The 16,631-nt window shown below is 36.9% G+C and overlaps 2 protein-coding genes across 2 annotated transcripts; both read right to left on the minus strand.

Moving 5' to 3' along the window:
• Positions 1-605: 605 nt before the first annotated feature.
• LOC306888479 (C5a anaphylatoxin chemotactic receptor 1-like) lies at positions 606-4,560 on the minus strand. The gene is made up of 2 exons (XM_079446816.1): positions 4,326-4,560; positions 606-3,844 (listed from the first exon to the last, which is right to left on the minus strand). Exon 2 carries the CDS (start codon positions 3,837-3,839, stop codon positions 2,775-2,777), a length of 1,065 nt encoding a protein of 354 aa, XP_079302942.1. The 5' UTR covers positions 3,840-3,844; positions 4,326-4,560; the 3' UTR covers positions 606-2,774.
• Positions 4,561-4,699: 139 nt separating this feature from the next.
• LOC306888480 (uncharacterized protein) lies at positions 4,700-13,270 on the minus strand. The gene is made up of 4 exons (XM_079446817.1): positions 12,879-13,270; positions 8,070-8,145; positions 6,387-6,666; positions 4,700-5,518 (listed from the first exon to the last, which is right to left on the minus strand). Exons 1-4 carry the CDS (start codon positions 12,998-13,000, stop codon positions 5,448-5,450), a joined length of 549 nt encoding a protein of 182 aa, XP_079302943.1. The 5' UTR covers positions 13,001-13,270; the 3' UTR covers positions 4,700-5,447.
• Between the last annotated feature and the right edge of the window lie 3,361 nt (positions 13,271-16,631).

Genomic DNA, 16,631 nt, shown 5'->3' on the forward strand with positions numbered 1-16,631 from the left:
GATTTGAAATGATGTAGCAAAAGTATTTATTTTTTAAATACATCTACTATACAGGCCTTGTCAGAAATGATGTAAAGATGGCATATTTGTTCCCCCTGTTTTTGAATGGAAAATACAATTATACTAGACAGGTCCTTCAAGCAGAAAATAAAGTAAACACCAGAAAAAAAGTTCATCGTCTCCACATACATAGAAATACAGAAATGGTTAAAATATGGACAAAAAGCAGATTATATCTACAAATAACTTCTGATATGCAGTGAGATACAAATGCTACAGTAACACAAACTTACAATCCAGAATGATTAAGCAGGAGAAGTTAAAGCATGTGAATTCTGTTCATTGCTCAGCTTTCTGTATTGTTCTCAGTTGCCATGGAGTGCTGTTATATTTAGCTGCCTTGTACTGCAGTTAGAAAGTTTGCAAAACCATATTCAAACAACATTTTGGCTTTAAAATAATTTAACAATGGCTTTCAGAATCACTTTCAAAATGACATGCAGTGCCCTCCATAAGTATAGGAACAGTAAAGACAAAATTGCTCTGTTGGCTGTGGAGTCAAGACATTTGGAAATATGATTAAAAGATGAATATGAGACAAAACTACAGAATGTCACATTTTATTATTAGCCGTTTCAACACATACATGTTTTACCAAATAAAAAGAACAGCACTTTTAGAGTTCATCCCACTCATTGATGTGAGCATAAGTATTGGTACAGTTGATCATAAGGCAGATATAAAAGATTAAAAGCTATTATTTAGTTGCAGATCCCTTGCACACAATCACAGCAGTGAGTCTGTGACCCATAGACATCACCAGACTCTTGGTCTCATCCTTTGAAATACTTTTCCCAGCCTTTAATGCAGACAATTCCAATTGTTGCTTGTTTTGGGGAGTTTCTGCCTTTACTCTCCTCTCCAGCTGGTGAAATTCATGTTCAATCAGATTTAAATCTGGAGATTGACTTGGGCAATCTAAGACTTTCCATTTCTTTGTCCTTGACTGAACTGGCAGGGTGTTTTGGGTCATATTCTGATGCAATATGAAGCACTTCCCAATGCATCTGGTGGCATTTTCTTGAATATTGGTAAGCAAGATGGTTTTGTACCCTTCCAAATTCATTCTGCTACTGTCATCACTACACAGAAATGCCATATATGGCCTAACCGTAATAAAGTAAATTGAAAACCTACATAATTTCTAGATGTAATTTCACAAATAGTGTGAGTGAATCACTCTCTCTTTCTCTCTCAAATCAAATCGCGTCTGCACTATAAGCAAGCTGCACGCTGAACAGTTGACAGGAACTGTCTCTTGCTCAATCGAGGCAGGGTCGCGTCGTCATCACTATAGTTTATATTGCATTTTTTTTTTTATTCTCTCCAGTGTACAACTTTCCATTCTTACCATTCAGCGCTCGCCCGCTCTCCTGGACACCGTGCTTTCATGCACACTCGCAGCGCGCGCACACACACAAGTTCACATCCGTATGCAGTGCGTATTTCTTCCGCGCTCTTCATAACGGATCAGAGCGTTCACACTGCACACGGTTTCGGTCCGGCGGTGCGTTCCTGGAGCAGTGCAGAGATCGTTTCCATTGCACGCGCTGAATTAAAGTAGCAGCGCATTGTTTGCAGGAAATATGAACATGGATTGACACGAAAATGTAGTAATAACACCATAAATGCATATAATTAATGTCAACACATATGGCTTTTTGGCTAGGTTTAGAGGGAAGGAGCACTTTTAGATAAACAAGGCAATAATAAATACTGGTGGAGGAAGAAAAACAAAGTTCTTTACTGCTTGTAATAAAGATTTAAATGCAAAAGGAAAGGTATAGAGCTGACTTTTTTCCGTCAATGGTAAGTTTGTGATAACGTAAGAAAAGTAAATGTTTTGCCACTTGAGCAACTTAATATATAAATCTAGAAGTAAATGCAAGAGTAAAAAGCATTGAATAATGTGTTGCTTTGGTTATACTTATTGTCAGTGCGTGAAGATAAAGAAGTGCCGGTACTCAAAGAAAAATGCACTGCATGATCAAATATTTAGGTAAGATATGTCTAAAAAATGCCCCCTCCACCCTTCCAATTAAAAAATCCCCTCTCACAAGAGTCACCTAAGAGGGGAATTCATTCTCAAAAATGAAATTCAGGCCCTGAATAAATGTCTAAAAATCCAGATCGGAGTATCACTATAAATAATTCTACATAACAAAAATAAAAGATCGGTATCGGTGATCGGTATTGGCAGATACTGCTTTCTGTGATCGGCCTCAAAAATCCTGATCGGAGCCCCCCTAATTTGCATGCTCCCAAATAATCCGTGTATAATTAGATTGATGGTTCAATCGGACTGAAAGGCCTTCATGTAAACATCTCAGTCGATCCGATTGAACTCGAACTAAATCAAATTTCGATCGGATTTTTATCTGTTTTGTAGACCTGAAATAATAAATCAAAGAATGTAAACGTTTGAATGTGACTATTTTTGCAAGTAGTTACATTTAGCTGCTATGCCTTTTTTTGTGTGCAAAATAGTCATTGGAATACGCCAGATCGTGGGCCAGCTGCATAAATAGCCTCTATGTTAAGACAGTGTCGTTAGAGCTTTGACCAACTAACAGTTAACCAAGGGGTAATCAGTCTTATATTTTGGATTAAGCTTAGACTAAACTTAATGAAAAATGTTTCTTTAAACCCACAAATGATTCCCGAGGGTGGTATTTGAAGACTAGGTTTTCGGTCCACATCTCCACGCAAAGATTTCATAAGGGCTTCTCTCTGAACCCGTCTGTGGTTGACTTACTGTTTGCAGTCAAGTTGATTCGATGAGGTGGAGCCTCAGATGCGAAGTGAAGCACACTTCGCAGTGAGCTAATCAGATTTTCCTTAAAACCGCGGCCAAGACATACGTAGAGCAGTGGGTTCAGGCAGCTGTTAATGTAAGCTAAGCAGAGCGTCAGCACATGGGCTAGACGCAAGTTGGCTTGAATGTTATGGGATTTTCTTTGCATCATTAACAGCAGAACATCCACGATGTTCAAAGGAATCCAGCACAGGAAGAAGCTGAGCACCAATGCCAGGATGACACGTAGCGTCCGGGCTGACTTGTTGCTGCCTCTTTGCCCTCGGCCAGAGCTCGTCATGAGGTAAACCTTCCAATGGCTGATGAAGATGATCAGCAAAGGAAGCAGAAAAGACAGAAAACAGCGGGTAAGAGTTACGGACCATGCATGACCTAAGTCATTGTAACTGCTTTCGCACAATGTTTTAGTCTCGCTCACATGTATCTCCATGTGAGCAAACTGAGGAGAACCAGCCAGGAGAGCAAGAATCCAGATGACCAAACAGACGCAGCGGGCCTGCCTCGTGTTCCTGTGGTTCTGGCACCACACCGGTTTGGTCACCAGTAGGAAACGGTCCAAGCTGATCACGACCAGGAGAAGAACGCTGCAGTACATCATCATGTAGAGCAAACCGCTGAGTAACTTGCAACCTAAAGCACCATAAGGCCAGTGCTGGTCCTGGGCGAGCGGCACCATGAGGAGAGGCAACGACAAGCAGCACAGCAGATCAGCGATGGCCAGATTCAGAAACCACTGTGCGTTCACAGAATTCGACATTCGAAACGCGGTCACCCACACCACCAGAGCGTTCCCCGGGACGCCCAGCAGGAACACAATGAGGTAGCAGACCAGAGAGATCCAGTGCCGGGAACCAATCTTGGACAGTGGCGATTCAGTGGGGAGCACAAAAGGAGTACAGTTTTCAGACCCCTCACACCAGTCGGTCCAATTATAATCAGAAAAATTATAGTCATCTTTCTCCATTTCAGCTGTGAAATGAGAAAAAGACAAATAACAGAAAACGTGTAATCTCAAAGCTAAAACCCTCAAAGCAGTGTCTAGTGGTTATTTGAGTCGAATCATGTTATTTGCTAAATCTCATTTTAAAGAGTCAAACATTGCAACTTTATGATGCAATTGTGAGGACACATTTAAAACTGATCTTAAAATTAATCTTTTTCAACTTAAGAGGACATTTATTAAGACATTTCAAAAGTTTTTCTTCTTAACAGTACATTTTAAAAGTTCTTAAAAGTAAAGTTAATAAAAAATGAAAATACTGTTATCATTTCTTCATTGTAAACTCAGTCTTTCTTCTGTGGAACATGAAAGAAGTGTCCATATAATGAACATTTTTTTTTTTTTTTTTTATAGTTTCTTAGAAGAAAGAAATTATATATTTTTTAACTCAGTTGAACAATAAATAAATGAAACTCTAATCGTGTTAAAAATCAAGGATACTAAAAATACCTCTCAGAATTTCAGGTTGTGAAGTTGTGCCGATCTTCTCCACCAGATGTGATTCAGCTCATCTATTTTTGTGACCCTTATAGCCAGGAAATGATTGCAGTGCTGTATGCCAAGCCTTTTTCTTAGCAATGTTGTGTAAGCACTTTTACACAATGTTTGGTGCAGTCGTTGGTCTTTAAGACTTTTTAAACTTAAAAAGTGTCATGGAAGACTCATTTGGAACTGGAACTGGAACAGAGAAGAGAAGGATGATGTCTATCTATTTGAATCAGCAGATGTTGTTCTTCTTTTTTAGGGTCAAATTATTGTGATGCGATTGGACAGAACTGTTAGACAAGAATCTGAACTAAACAAACAAACAAAAAAACAGGAGTGGTACTGATGCATTTTATTGCTTTAAATTGCATTTAGTAATAATCATTTGAGGAAAAACATTGTATGTACATATTGCAAAGGCGAATGTTTCACAACAACTGAGTGACAAAGTTGCTTTGGAAAAAGTTGTTTCTGTTTGGTATGAACATACACAATGTGCTGTTTTATTCTACTCAGAGGTGCACTTAATGGTTAAAATGCAGATGGACATGACATACAACAAAAAACTGACATGGGTGAAAGAAAAAAGGGACAAATACAGCACACAATTAAACTTTTCTTTCAAAGCGTTGAAAGAAATGCTCCATTACAACACATTTCAACTCCTCTGTAACATAACACTCTGCCACAGATGATATGCGGTGTCAGTGATATGCAAGTTTCCATTATGCTCCTTCCCCTTTTTTGATGATTTGCATGAAAAGGTGGAATGTGAAAATGCTGACTGGTTTAAATTGCAAAATACAGAAACTTGCAAAATGCGAAAAGAAAAAAATTGCATTCAAAAAAACCTATGAAAGACTGTAATGACTTTAAATGAGCTACTATATTACAATAAATAATTTAATTTCAGTAAATTTCTGATTTTTTTTTTCTAGTCTACGGAAAGTGTTATCTTTCTTGTGCGACCACAGTCAGACCACAATCAGAACCGCACAGTCCCATAGGTCTTCAGTAAGTCATCTCCTGAATGGTTTATTAATAAGTGCAGGGTTCATGGTAATGACCTATAAAGTTCATTAGGCGTCAGTTCAGAGTTGAAGCACTCTCTGGAGGTAGAGTCGGGGTGTCGTCCCTAAAGTCATCTGTTTGAAGATCTACAAACAGATGGATAGACAGAAAGAGAAAAAATGAAACAAAACTAAAGCAATCTCTAATGTAAATGAAACTGAAAATGAGCAATGCATATATATTGTGTTGCCCTCTGTGATTGTGCTGTTCTTGAAAAACTCAAAAGCTTAGTATTGCAACAACCCATCTGTTGCCTGCTGTTTAAAATTAGGTTTAGGAGCTGGATTGAGAAGTAAACTGATTTTCTGCAGAAACTCTGAGTTAGAAGTATATTTTTAAGCCCACTTGGAACTTCACATAAAGAGATTTTCAAACAATCTGAATGCTCATTGTTCCACAAATCTCCTGCCCTGTGCGTGTTTGTTCATTTGATAGTTTGGCTAATTTGAGCATTATTTCATCAACCAGTAGATTTCTGCAGGAATGGCATGTTTTTGTAAGCCAAAAACAGGAAACAACGTTAGCATTTTAACTTCCAGTTCCATCATCCTGACGTCAATGGATTTTTTGAATGGGTTTTTGGTGGATGCTAACAAGTGGCTTAATGGGACTACAGAGGTTGTCGGGCACATTAAATGTCATCATACCTAACAGCTAAATTAATCTACTTGCCAGTCACTTTCACAGCCTCATTGTGTTTACAATCGCAAACTATCCTAACAGCCAGTGGAAAAAACCCTATTGAGTTTTTGTCGCGAAAACTAGGGTGATGCAAATTTCCAGGATGGCCCACAAATATACAACATCATTGAAAAGTGTAGTACTCTCAGATCTGTTTAACATGTTTTACCATGTTCAATTCAACTGATAACCACCGATTTCCCAGTTACTCCTAAAAGAAGGCAACACAATTTGTTTGGGCCTAATTGTTGTTGTGAATGGCCCTGAAAGTACCTAACAGAGAAGTGTTCTGCTGGTGGTTTTCAATAACCGAGCTCTCTTCCTCATCCTCCCCCCAGTCAGCGATGTTAGCAGGTGGGATGCACTGCTCCAAGAACAGATCTTCATCTTCATCGAAGTCCATGTCTTCTGGGGGCCAGCGCAGCTCACCGCTCTCCACCTCGCTGACGTCAGTCGGCTCCACCACGATGGACGGCAGACGCTCCTTCCCCTGCGGCGCGCAGGTCAGACAGCCTTCAGTACTCAAAACTACTTCCACTGGATCTGGGAAGATCTGCAAAATAAAGGAGAAAGAGAGCAGATAATATGAGGAGGAGAAAACTTCTATATTGAATGGTGTTTGCACTACAGTGGTTCCTGTTTGTGGTTGCTTCGAGTTCGTTAGCTAACTGATGAAAGCTCAACACCATTGTGAAATTCTAACATGTGATGCCACAATCTGCATGACCTCTGTTGCTTAAAACTAGCGAGGGAACAGTGGTTATTATTAAATAAAGCAAAATGTAGATAAGCATTGCTTCAGCATGACCACACTGTGGATGTAATACCTAACTCTCAAGTCTGCGAATGAGAATCAGAATCAGAATTAGCTTTATTGCCAGGTATGTTTGCACATACGAGGAATTTGTTTTAGGGAGAGTAGCTCCACAGTGCGACGGAATGACAGCAACAGGACAGGACACATATAATAAAAAAAATATGTACAAATAGACAAAATGGACAATATGCAAAATAGCACAAACACAATATACAAAATAGACCATGAGTAGTTTGAAGCTTGGAGTTGCAGAACAGTTTCCAAACAGTTTGCCCAAACTCATGACATTGGTTGAGCCAATGTTGACACAGCGATATTAAAAATCTACACAGTGTTTGCAGTTTTTGGGATACATCAACATACTGTATGAATATCTTAAGTTCCACTTAAGGGATGAATAATCAATTTTTTTAATCAAAACTACAAATCAGTTATCAAACTGAAAAATGCATATTTAAAAGTTTTTATTTTAAAAATGTAGTTAAACGTAACAGTAAAATAATAAAATGAACTGCTTTTCAAAATGACAGATACAGACGTTTTAACTGTATATTTAATATTTAAAATACTGGTTAAATGTAACAATAATATGCAATGCAGTAAATGTTTTTCTAAAAAGCAGCTACTTTTCTTAATCCATTTGCCACTGAACAGTTCACACGTGGGAGCAACCAATGAACTTGAGACACTCATTTTAAGACATGCCCCCTTAAGGCACAGCATTTAAGAGTTATGTGATAAATGTAATTGTATGCAGGAGTTAGATGTTAAATATTGTAAAAGTGTAGATTTTACTAAGACTATATACATTATGGGTCATAATCAGTAAATCAGTCAATCAATAAATAAAGCAAACACAAAAATAAAATGCTATCTTAGACTGAAATAGACCTATATGATTTAAAGGTGACTTCAATATACAGACTTGTCACCCAAGCAGGCTTTATGACCTAAAATGTTGAATGTGTGTGACATTAAATAAAATATGGCTAAAATGCATAGGTAAATTAATATAGCAGGTTCACTGGGACATATTTCTCAGTCATCTCAAAGGCAAAAACTGATTCAGTTTATATTATTACAAACTTCACAGCAAAGACAAAAGGATGGCCGATGAGTTTTTTTGTTTGTTTTTTTACCTGAAAGGGCAATCTGTCCCCTTTTCTCTGAACTGGATACTCATCCATGGCCTGGGCCTCTGGGTACCCCATCCCTCTGTTATATAGTGAGATCATGGCATATGGAAAAAACAGAATTACAAGTTGGAATAGCAGTGGAACAGTCACAACTAGGCCCTACTATACTCACTGTTTACTACAATTTTAACTGTCTGTATCACTCTGTTTGATCATTATGATGAGGTAACACAGATGAGTACAAAAGAATGTGAATTTAGACACACAGTACTATTTTTGTAGTTTATTGTTATGCCAGTAGGTGGCGGCAAGTGACTGTAACTGAATAATTTAATCAACGATTCAACCAATTCTTTGAAAACACTGATTTGGTGCCTAAATTCAGAACAGTATACTAGCATGCAATTTTTATAATGTCTACTATATCAATATCAATAATATTATGCAGGTATGTGAGCCACTCTTTTTATCCAACAAACAACACAGACATGAAGCAAGTATTGAACGTGCAGTGTGTTTATAACAGTGATAATGCGAAGAAACAAGGTGGTCTGGTCTGTTGGTGTGTGTGGGATTTGCTAATCGCAGCCACTCCCAGGTGACCTGTGACTAATCGCTCCTCTCTCAAGCCTCTTCTGAACGGCCGGATTACAATGCTTATAATGGACAACCAGGGCCCGATTATATCAAAATGGATTATGCCCTCAAATAGTCATTTTTCATTAGCAACATAATGGATATGAGCATGGCATTATGGGTCATCACTGCAAATATGAAATCTGCATAATATTGTGCATTGCACAGTTTTTTTTTTAGTAGGATGCTTTATGCTTTATGCATCTCAAAACTGTGTATGCTACGTCACATGATATCTTGTTGCATATGAGTGGCATCCAGTTAAAAACTAAAAAAAAAAGTTATTTTTCTTTTTAATCCAAATGGTGCAAAATAGAGATCACAGCTGTTATAAATTTTGGTTCGTTCATCACAGTAGAAATGGAATGTCAAGTCGAGAGCTTTGCATTGTGGGATGTATGATCCTTGCAGTATGTGTTTAATCCCATTTAGCAATGTATGACACACCCCGAATGGTGTTTTTCCATTCACTCTGATGTGCTGAATAGGCAAAATTGGCAGATGCTTATATCCACAGAGACTTCCGTGGCTTTCAAAACAAATATGCTATTCTAAACATGAGAAGGGAGAAGTACAAAATGAGATGTGGCCAGACTTTCTGAACTGAATTATCTGTTGTTTATTTTGTGCAGCTGTGAACTTTTCTAACAAGATATGAAGTAAATGTGTGGTTGTATTCCTTCTTCTTCTTTTTTTTTTATTTTCTTTTAACAGATTTTAATGTTTTACCCATATCCCCTAATCATTATAAAATATGAATTACTACATGTTCAACGGTGTGATTATCTAACAGACTGATATGAAAGCTGTCACAGGTGACATTTCCACCACAAATAGTTTTGCCCCTAAGAACGTTTTCTAAAACTTTAGTGTACTACTTTACCAATGAGACACTGCCAGTCACGGTCAGACATCTCAGCTGGTTTTAGCTGCTCAAGCTGGTCTCCCAGCCTGGTCTTACTGGTGTTGAGTTGGTTTTAGCTGGTTTGCTGGCTGGTTTTAGCAATTTTTGCAGCAGGGGTGTAAAACAAGGTAATGTCACCTATAATATATGTTATCAAATCATGCAAAAATGTTAACTAAATGAAATTAGCTGAGCAAAATGAAATAATTGGTTGTTTTATTCTTAAAATAATTAAAATGTCAATTCCACGGCAGAGTGCTCAAAGCACAAATACAGGATTTGTTTAGGATGTGGTGAAATAAACGACACAAATCTGTGTTCACTGTTGGATAGGCTGGGTGTAACGATTTGATTCTGACTCACAACTCTTGATTCGATATCAGTTCATTTGGATATTCATCAGGTACATGTTGAGGAAAACAATCTCTCAACCAATGCTGTACAGGGAATCCTGTTAGTATTATGATATTAAAGAGAAAAATTAACAAGTCTAATATATTTAAACATGTATTTTTAAATAAATCAACACACAAAGAAATATTTAAATTGCACATAACTTTTTAATGACATAATTATATTTCTACTCCAATTAGTTGTTGAAATAATCATTTTAAGTAAAATGGTCAAAAACACATTAAATAATAATGACAGATCAAGTAAACCTATAATGAATGCAGTGCAAATATTTAGCAAAATGATCCTCTAGTTACTGTCATTTTCCAGAGTAGGCTGAATATTGATGCTATATGGCAGATTGTTTACAAGCTGTCTTATTGACATATTTCCGGGGGAAAAACTGATCGGGCAATTCCATGAGTCACATTTCAGCAATTTATGCTGTTTCTTTCAACATGCTCTCTGATGTTCATTCATGTTTATTTCATGCTTTAAACAAGTATTAATGCAAAGCAGAGGCACTACAGCAATCTGTCACACCACATTAAAGAGCGCTAAAACAGTATTTATTGTTTAAATTTTGTTGTAGTATAATTGACAATTTGAAAGCTGAGATTTTGCTTGGTATAAAAAGTAACAAAACTCAACAATTATTGGATTGGAGATGCTTTATAAATACTGTTTAGTGAAGTTTTTATGAATTTGAACATAAAACAGCATAAAGATGAAGCTTGGGGTTTAAGAATCAATATTGTTTTTAATAAAATGAAAATGAAGAACGAACATCAATTAATCGATACTGTCAACCCAGCCCTATCTATATGGCCAAAAAAATAAAAAAACATTTTTGTCAGTATATATTTTTTAAAGAAATATATACACATCTTTATCTTTCCTGTTTCAAATCTGTTTATATTCTCTGGACGGGGATTAAGGAGGCCTGAAGACCTGTCTGATAAACAAAATCCTCTTTTTGACTTCCACAGTGTGTGTGTGTGTGTGTGTGTGTGTGTGTGTCAGCTTAAGCCATCTGAAACAGGGAAGTATAGTGAAATGAAGGTCAGCTCTCTCTGAAAAGCCGCAACCTGCTTTTGGTTTGCACTATACCCATCAGAATAATAAAACAATTTCACACCCGACTTATTAACATCTGATGTTCTTAACATAACTTTTTCATCTTTTCAAAAGGAGACCAGTTAGTTCACCAAAAAAATGAGCTTCATCACTACTCTCCCATTTGCGAAATTTCGCACACACCCGATGGATGTCCCATCTCTGCTCAGGTCTCTCTGATGACAGCTGTCTAGCAGTTAGCGGAGTAATCCTGCCTGCCCTCCTGCTGTCTGTGGTAAGTCATTAACAAGCTAACGGAGCAGATCTGGCTCTGGCACGAGGCTGCAGCTACGCGTGCTGTTGACAGGTTAGCACACAGATTGAGGACACACAGTCTCTTATTCAACAGCTGGTCTTTAACACACCTTACAGTCATTACCGAATGCACACTCATCATTTAGAGCCCATTTGGAGGCACATTTAGCATGACCACATATACATGTAACCAATATTATGGTGGGATAAATGCAATGTAAGAACTTTGAATGCACTATAAGTTGTTTTGGGCAAAGGTTAAAAAGAAAAAGAAGCAAACAAACAAAATATGATTATAAAAATTCAAATGAATAAATAAATATTAATATAATAATAAATAAAATGAATAGTATTAAATGTAAAATTAGATAATGAATGAAACCTGAAATGTTTTCCAAACTCACCAAGAATGGGAAAATAGAAAATCAGTCAAGTTATATTTATTAGTATAGCGCGTTTCACTATACATATTGTTTAAATACAGCTTTAAAGAAAATAATGTTAATGTTTATAAGATCTTAATATCTTCAGGCCTTATATTTCAGGCATTTAGAAGACTATATACAAGCAAGCCAGCATTTGAGATGTGCGATATTTCATATTTTTTACATGTATGCAGATAAAGTTAGACGTACTTAAATATCAAACTATATAAATAGCTGCGTGATAATATAACTATATTTTGCAACTAAATAAAAACCAGGCAGATTTGTACTGCATGTGTCAGTCCTGTGTTGTGTGTGTCATGTGTTCCCGCCTCTTGTGTCCTTATTTGGTTTGTTTCCTGTCCTTGTTAATTCTTGTCCAGCTGTGTTTTGTAATTATCCTGTGTATTTAAGTCCTGTCTGTTCAGTTAGATTTTGTCTGCTCTACTTGTTACTCCCGGTGCCTTGCCTTGCCTTGTTTAAAGTAAAGACTGTTATATTTGAGTTTATCCTCGTCTGCGTGTTCCTCCCTGCTGTGTGCACCGTGACAGTATGTGTGTGGATATATTTAATTATTATTTATTCCAGCTTTACATGTGGAGTTGTGCGATAACACACTTTACATTTAGCAACATTATAAACAACTATGCAGCCAAGAATCATGTAGTTTATATTGCTGTATTTGTATGCAGGAAAAGTAGAATCTACTAATATATATATATATACACATCACTTTGAGTACATTTTTTTTGGAGGGCGATCTGGCAACTGCCAGAAATATATCAGAAAAACTGATGTTATAGGATGGAATTTTGATGCGTATTTTTCATAGTTTACTTAAAAACAAAAATTTTAACTATTTTTTTCTTTAAAATTGCTAAAATTATTTACAGTGAAAAGCAAAAGCATCATCAGTTTGCATGCATGCAATTAAGCTATAAATCCAGCGTACCTGCCACATCTTTGGCCAAAAAGGCATTAGCGTTATATGTAAGTGTTAGTCTGCTGTTACACATTTTAAACTCAAGCCATCTGTTCAGTCTTGCACAAAAACAGGCACACAGAATTTGTATGGGGTCCTACCCATCTGTGGGAAGGCATCCATCCTCTTGTGTGGTGCAGAGCTCCACGCTGCCCATGCCGGGTATGATGATTGGGGGTAGAGAGGGGCAGCTCCCACAGCACTGCCCCTCCACCGGCCCCATCGGGGAACACTGTCCTTCCAGCGCGATGCTTGAGAGTGCAGTGACCAGTGAAGGCCTGTAGCTCTGGGTCAATGGTGGACGCAATAGGAAAAATACTGCAAGTAGATACTCCAGTCAAGCACTGAAATGTCTCAGAACGTCAAGCGGTCATTTCCCTCAGTGACTTTTTCACTTTCCTTATTGTCTTTATCCTAAACTCCTCTCTCTCTCCCTCTCCCTCTCCCTCTCTCTCTCTCCCTCTCTAGCTGAGGAGAAAGGCTTTATAGAAGAGCTGGATTAGTGTCTGTGTCGATTAGTATGGCAGGGCCGGTGACGTCAGAGCAGTGAGTGGACTCAACCGGTCTGGCACACATGCCAGATGTGCACTTACTAGTGTGCATGCATCTAATATCAGCCTAATGCTGCCTTTAAGTTCAGAACTGGCTTTCATAAACCTGCATTGCACTCTCTGTGCTTTTTTTTTTATTATTGAATCAAAATGTCCATCTAACCAAATCTGGACAATTCTGGTAATTAAGTTGCATAGGGAGGGGCTGGATATAAATATAGCCTGAGATCAAGCATTTGTTCCTACACTTACACTGATAAGATGAGTGGCTATGTGCACTAATCCAAAACAAACACTTACTAGCATTTTAAGACCCCACACCTTAACCTGAATCCCTAACCTACTCCTATCTGTCTGTCAGTCTAGTTTTGTGAAGACCATTATTAGCAGTAAACAGACAATCTTGTTTATAATCAGAAATGCTATGCCACTTCCTTTTACAAAATGTTTATATATATATATACATTTAGTATGAAACGCCTCTATGATGAGCAGACTTGATTTTGATATATTTTTGCAGGTGCAGAGGTTTGTAACTGCAGTCATTGTAAATTAGAATAGTTCATTTTTCAGGAGCGTTTCCTTTGGTTGAAATAGAAATGGCATGTAAAGAATCACTTCGTTTTGGTTTAGACTACCAGTGAAGATATTTTAATGTTTTCATATAGACTTTAATGTTTACCATGGCTGCATTTATTTGATCATAATATTATGATATTTTAATATGAAGGTAAAGCTGAATTTTCAGCATCATTACTCCAGTTTTCAGTGTCACATGAGCCTTCATAAATCATCCTAATATGCTGATTTGCTGCTATATATCAGGAATCTTGGAGTAATAAGTGTAAAAATTTCATTTATTAAAAATAGGAATAAACCTTATAGACATCCTTACATCCCCTTCACGGTTTAATTCTAATTTCTTGAGTAAAAGTATAAATTTTTATTAAATTAAACAAACAATCACAAAATCTAGCTTAAATCTTGTGTATAAGGGTTTATTATAATCATATTCATATGGCAGGCATTTGGTAACACGTTTGATGAAATCACAAGAACACATTAACGCAGTTAATCATCACAGTTCAAATACGTTTCCTATTCATAGTGACACGCAGATGTGGAAAACATCTGAGATATTTTCATACGGTTGAAAGTGGTTTTGTTCTTGTGTGTGTTTGGCCGTTGGGTTCGTGCCGTATTCTGCCATTTATGATTTGCCATTTAAGCCGTTATTTGGAAAATGTTTGAGTGGATGGAGAAACTGGATGATTAGTGAAGTCCATCAGAGGTTGCCAAATTACTCCATCATTCTGATGTTAAGAAAATATTCTGCACAAGAAGCCACTGATTTCTGCATGTGAACGCCAGCCATCTTTCCATCTGTCACAGTCGCTCCCAAAATTGCCTTCAACCTGCTGCAGAAGCACATAAATCACATCCTTTCTGAAGCAGCTTCTAACTCGTGCTTGGCTCTTGTGTGTCGTTTTTATTTGGAAGAAGTTGTGAAATAAAGCTAGTTTTTGGACTAGATGCTTTTTAGAATGCTCTCAGTCTAGATTGTAACAAATCATGGTGTCCTGCCGTCTGTGACCAGGAGGAGGCGCCATTGTCTATATATTGCTTCTGCATATAGGTACAAATAAAATGTCTTAAAGGGAAACTTTACCCGAAAAATTACTATTCTGTCCAGAAATATTTTTTTTAACAATCCAATTATATATCTTATTTATATTTATAAAAAAAAAAAAAAATAGTTACATTTTATATTAAAAATGAATGCAAAAGGTAAAAAAATAAAATAAAATCAAAATTTGATTATAATTGAGAGACGTGCAACAGTTGTTTCTGTAAACAGACAAATTTAGTCTAAAATATGTTTCCAATACTTTTTTTTTTTTTGTCACAGTTTATTTTAAGGTCCAATTCTCACTATTAACTATTAACTATGACTTCTGCCTCAGTAAACACTTAGCCTAATTTGCTGCTTCTTAATAGTTAACTAGTTATGTTTAGTTATGGAGTAGGATTAATCAATCTAAAATATGGTCATGCAGAATAAGGCATTAATATGTGCTTTATAAGTACTAATAAACAGCCGGTATGCTAGTAATATGCATGCTAATAAGCAGTTTAAAGTGAGGATTTGTCCCTACAATGAAGAACTGCCACTTTTTAATGAACCGTTACAGCAGTATCACTCTACAGTTGTGCTGTTGATATTCAGTTCAACATTTAATGTTACTTAAAAGGATAGTCCACCCAAAAATGAAAATCTTAATGTCCTTCCAAACCTGGAATAGAAGCATGTTAGTTACCAAACAGATTTGGTGGCCTTTGGCTTCAAATGTATGGACAAAAACAACAACACTCAAAATCCCTCTTGAAACCCTCTGTAAGTACAGGGTGATGGCAGCAGCTACAGCATTGGGACTGCCTGTGTGGTTGTCATGGTAACCAGCAGGAGGAGCACTTGAAGAAGATTCTGATGGAAGCGCAGTGAGGGCGTCTGCCATCATAAAAACACAACTCCACTTCACAATAGGCTTGCAGTTCATTCTTTTAGGGATGCAGAAGCTGCTGTTTAGTGAGAAGGAGGTTTAAAGATGCACATCAATAGGATTTTACTGTATTTAGACTGCATGGTGAAAGGGCAAAGGATGATGAGTTGCTTGGAGAATGTACAGAATGTTCTGTGCATTTCTGCAGGAGACTGCAGAGAATAATACGGTTCTTACTGAATCTCTACGAGATTCTTGCCAAGACGTTGCCTTGCAGTTGCAATGATGTTCTGAGTCATTTCCAGTGCGCTGCTATGCACATATTAGGGTGTCAAATAAGCCCCGACCTCAAAATATGACTGATTGCTCTATTGCTGGAATGTTTTTCACTCATTTTATCATCCGCCAGGTGAAAACCATGCATCCAACTGAGTCTGACCACTTAGAATATTAATAGCATATACACCTCCTCAAGGCTGACTTTTTAAAAATTATTATTCATCAGTTTCAGTTAATATCAGTGTTATTAACTTAAACAGTTTCTATTATTATTATTATTATTTTTGAAACTACAATGAAATAAAACTTAAATATTAGATGGAGAAGCTTATTTTTAAATGAAAATTAGAAATTGTAGTGCCTTTGCAACTAACTGAAAAAAAGTTCAAGTCCTACAATTATTAAAACTGAAATGAAGCAAAATAGAAATATTAAATAATAATGACAAAAGCATGTGACAAAATTACTGAAATTTAAAATGAAACCTGAAAATATAAAAATAAAATAGCACCAAATTGAATGC

This window comes from Barbus barbus (genome assembly GCF_936440315.1).
Source record: "Barbus barbus genome assembly, chromosome: 22".
Classification (NCBI taxonomy): Eukaryota; Metazoa; Chordata; class Actinopteri; order Cypriniformes; family Cyprinidae; genus Barbus; species Barbus barbus.

Coding starts and splice junctions, on each gene's coding strand:
- LOC306888480 (XM_079446817.1), bottom strand. CDS start 13,000: ATGGGGCCGGTGGAGGGGCAGTGCTGTGGGAGCTGCCCCTCTCTACCC. Junction 6,667..8,069: donor GGGACAGATTGCCCTTTCAG/GTAAAAAAACAA, acceptor TTTATTTTGCAG/ATCTTCCCAGATCCAGTGGA. Junction 5,519..6,386: donor GCAGAACACTTCTCTGTTAG/GTACTTTCAGGG, acceptor ATCTGTTTGTAG/ATCTTCAAACAGATGACTTT.
- LOC306888479 (XM_079446816.1), bottom strand. CDS start 3,839: ATGGAGAAAGATGACTATAATTTTTCTGATTATAATTGGACCGACTGG.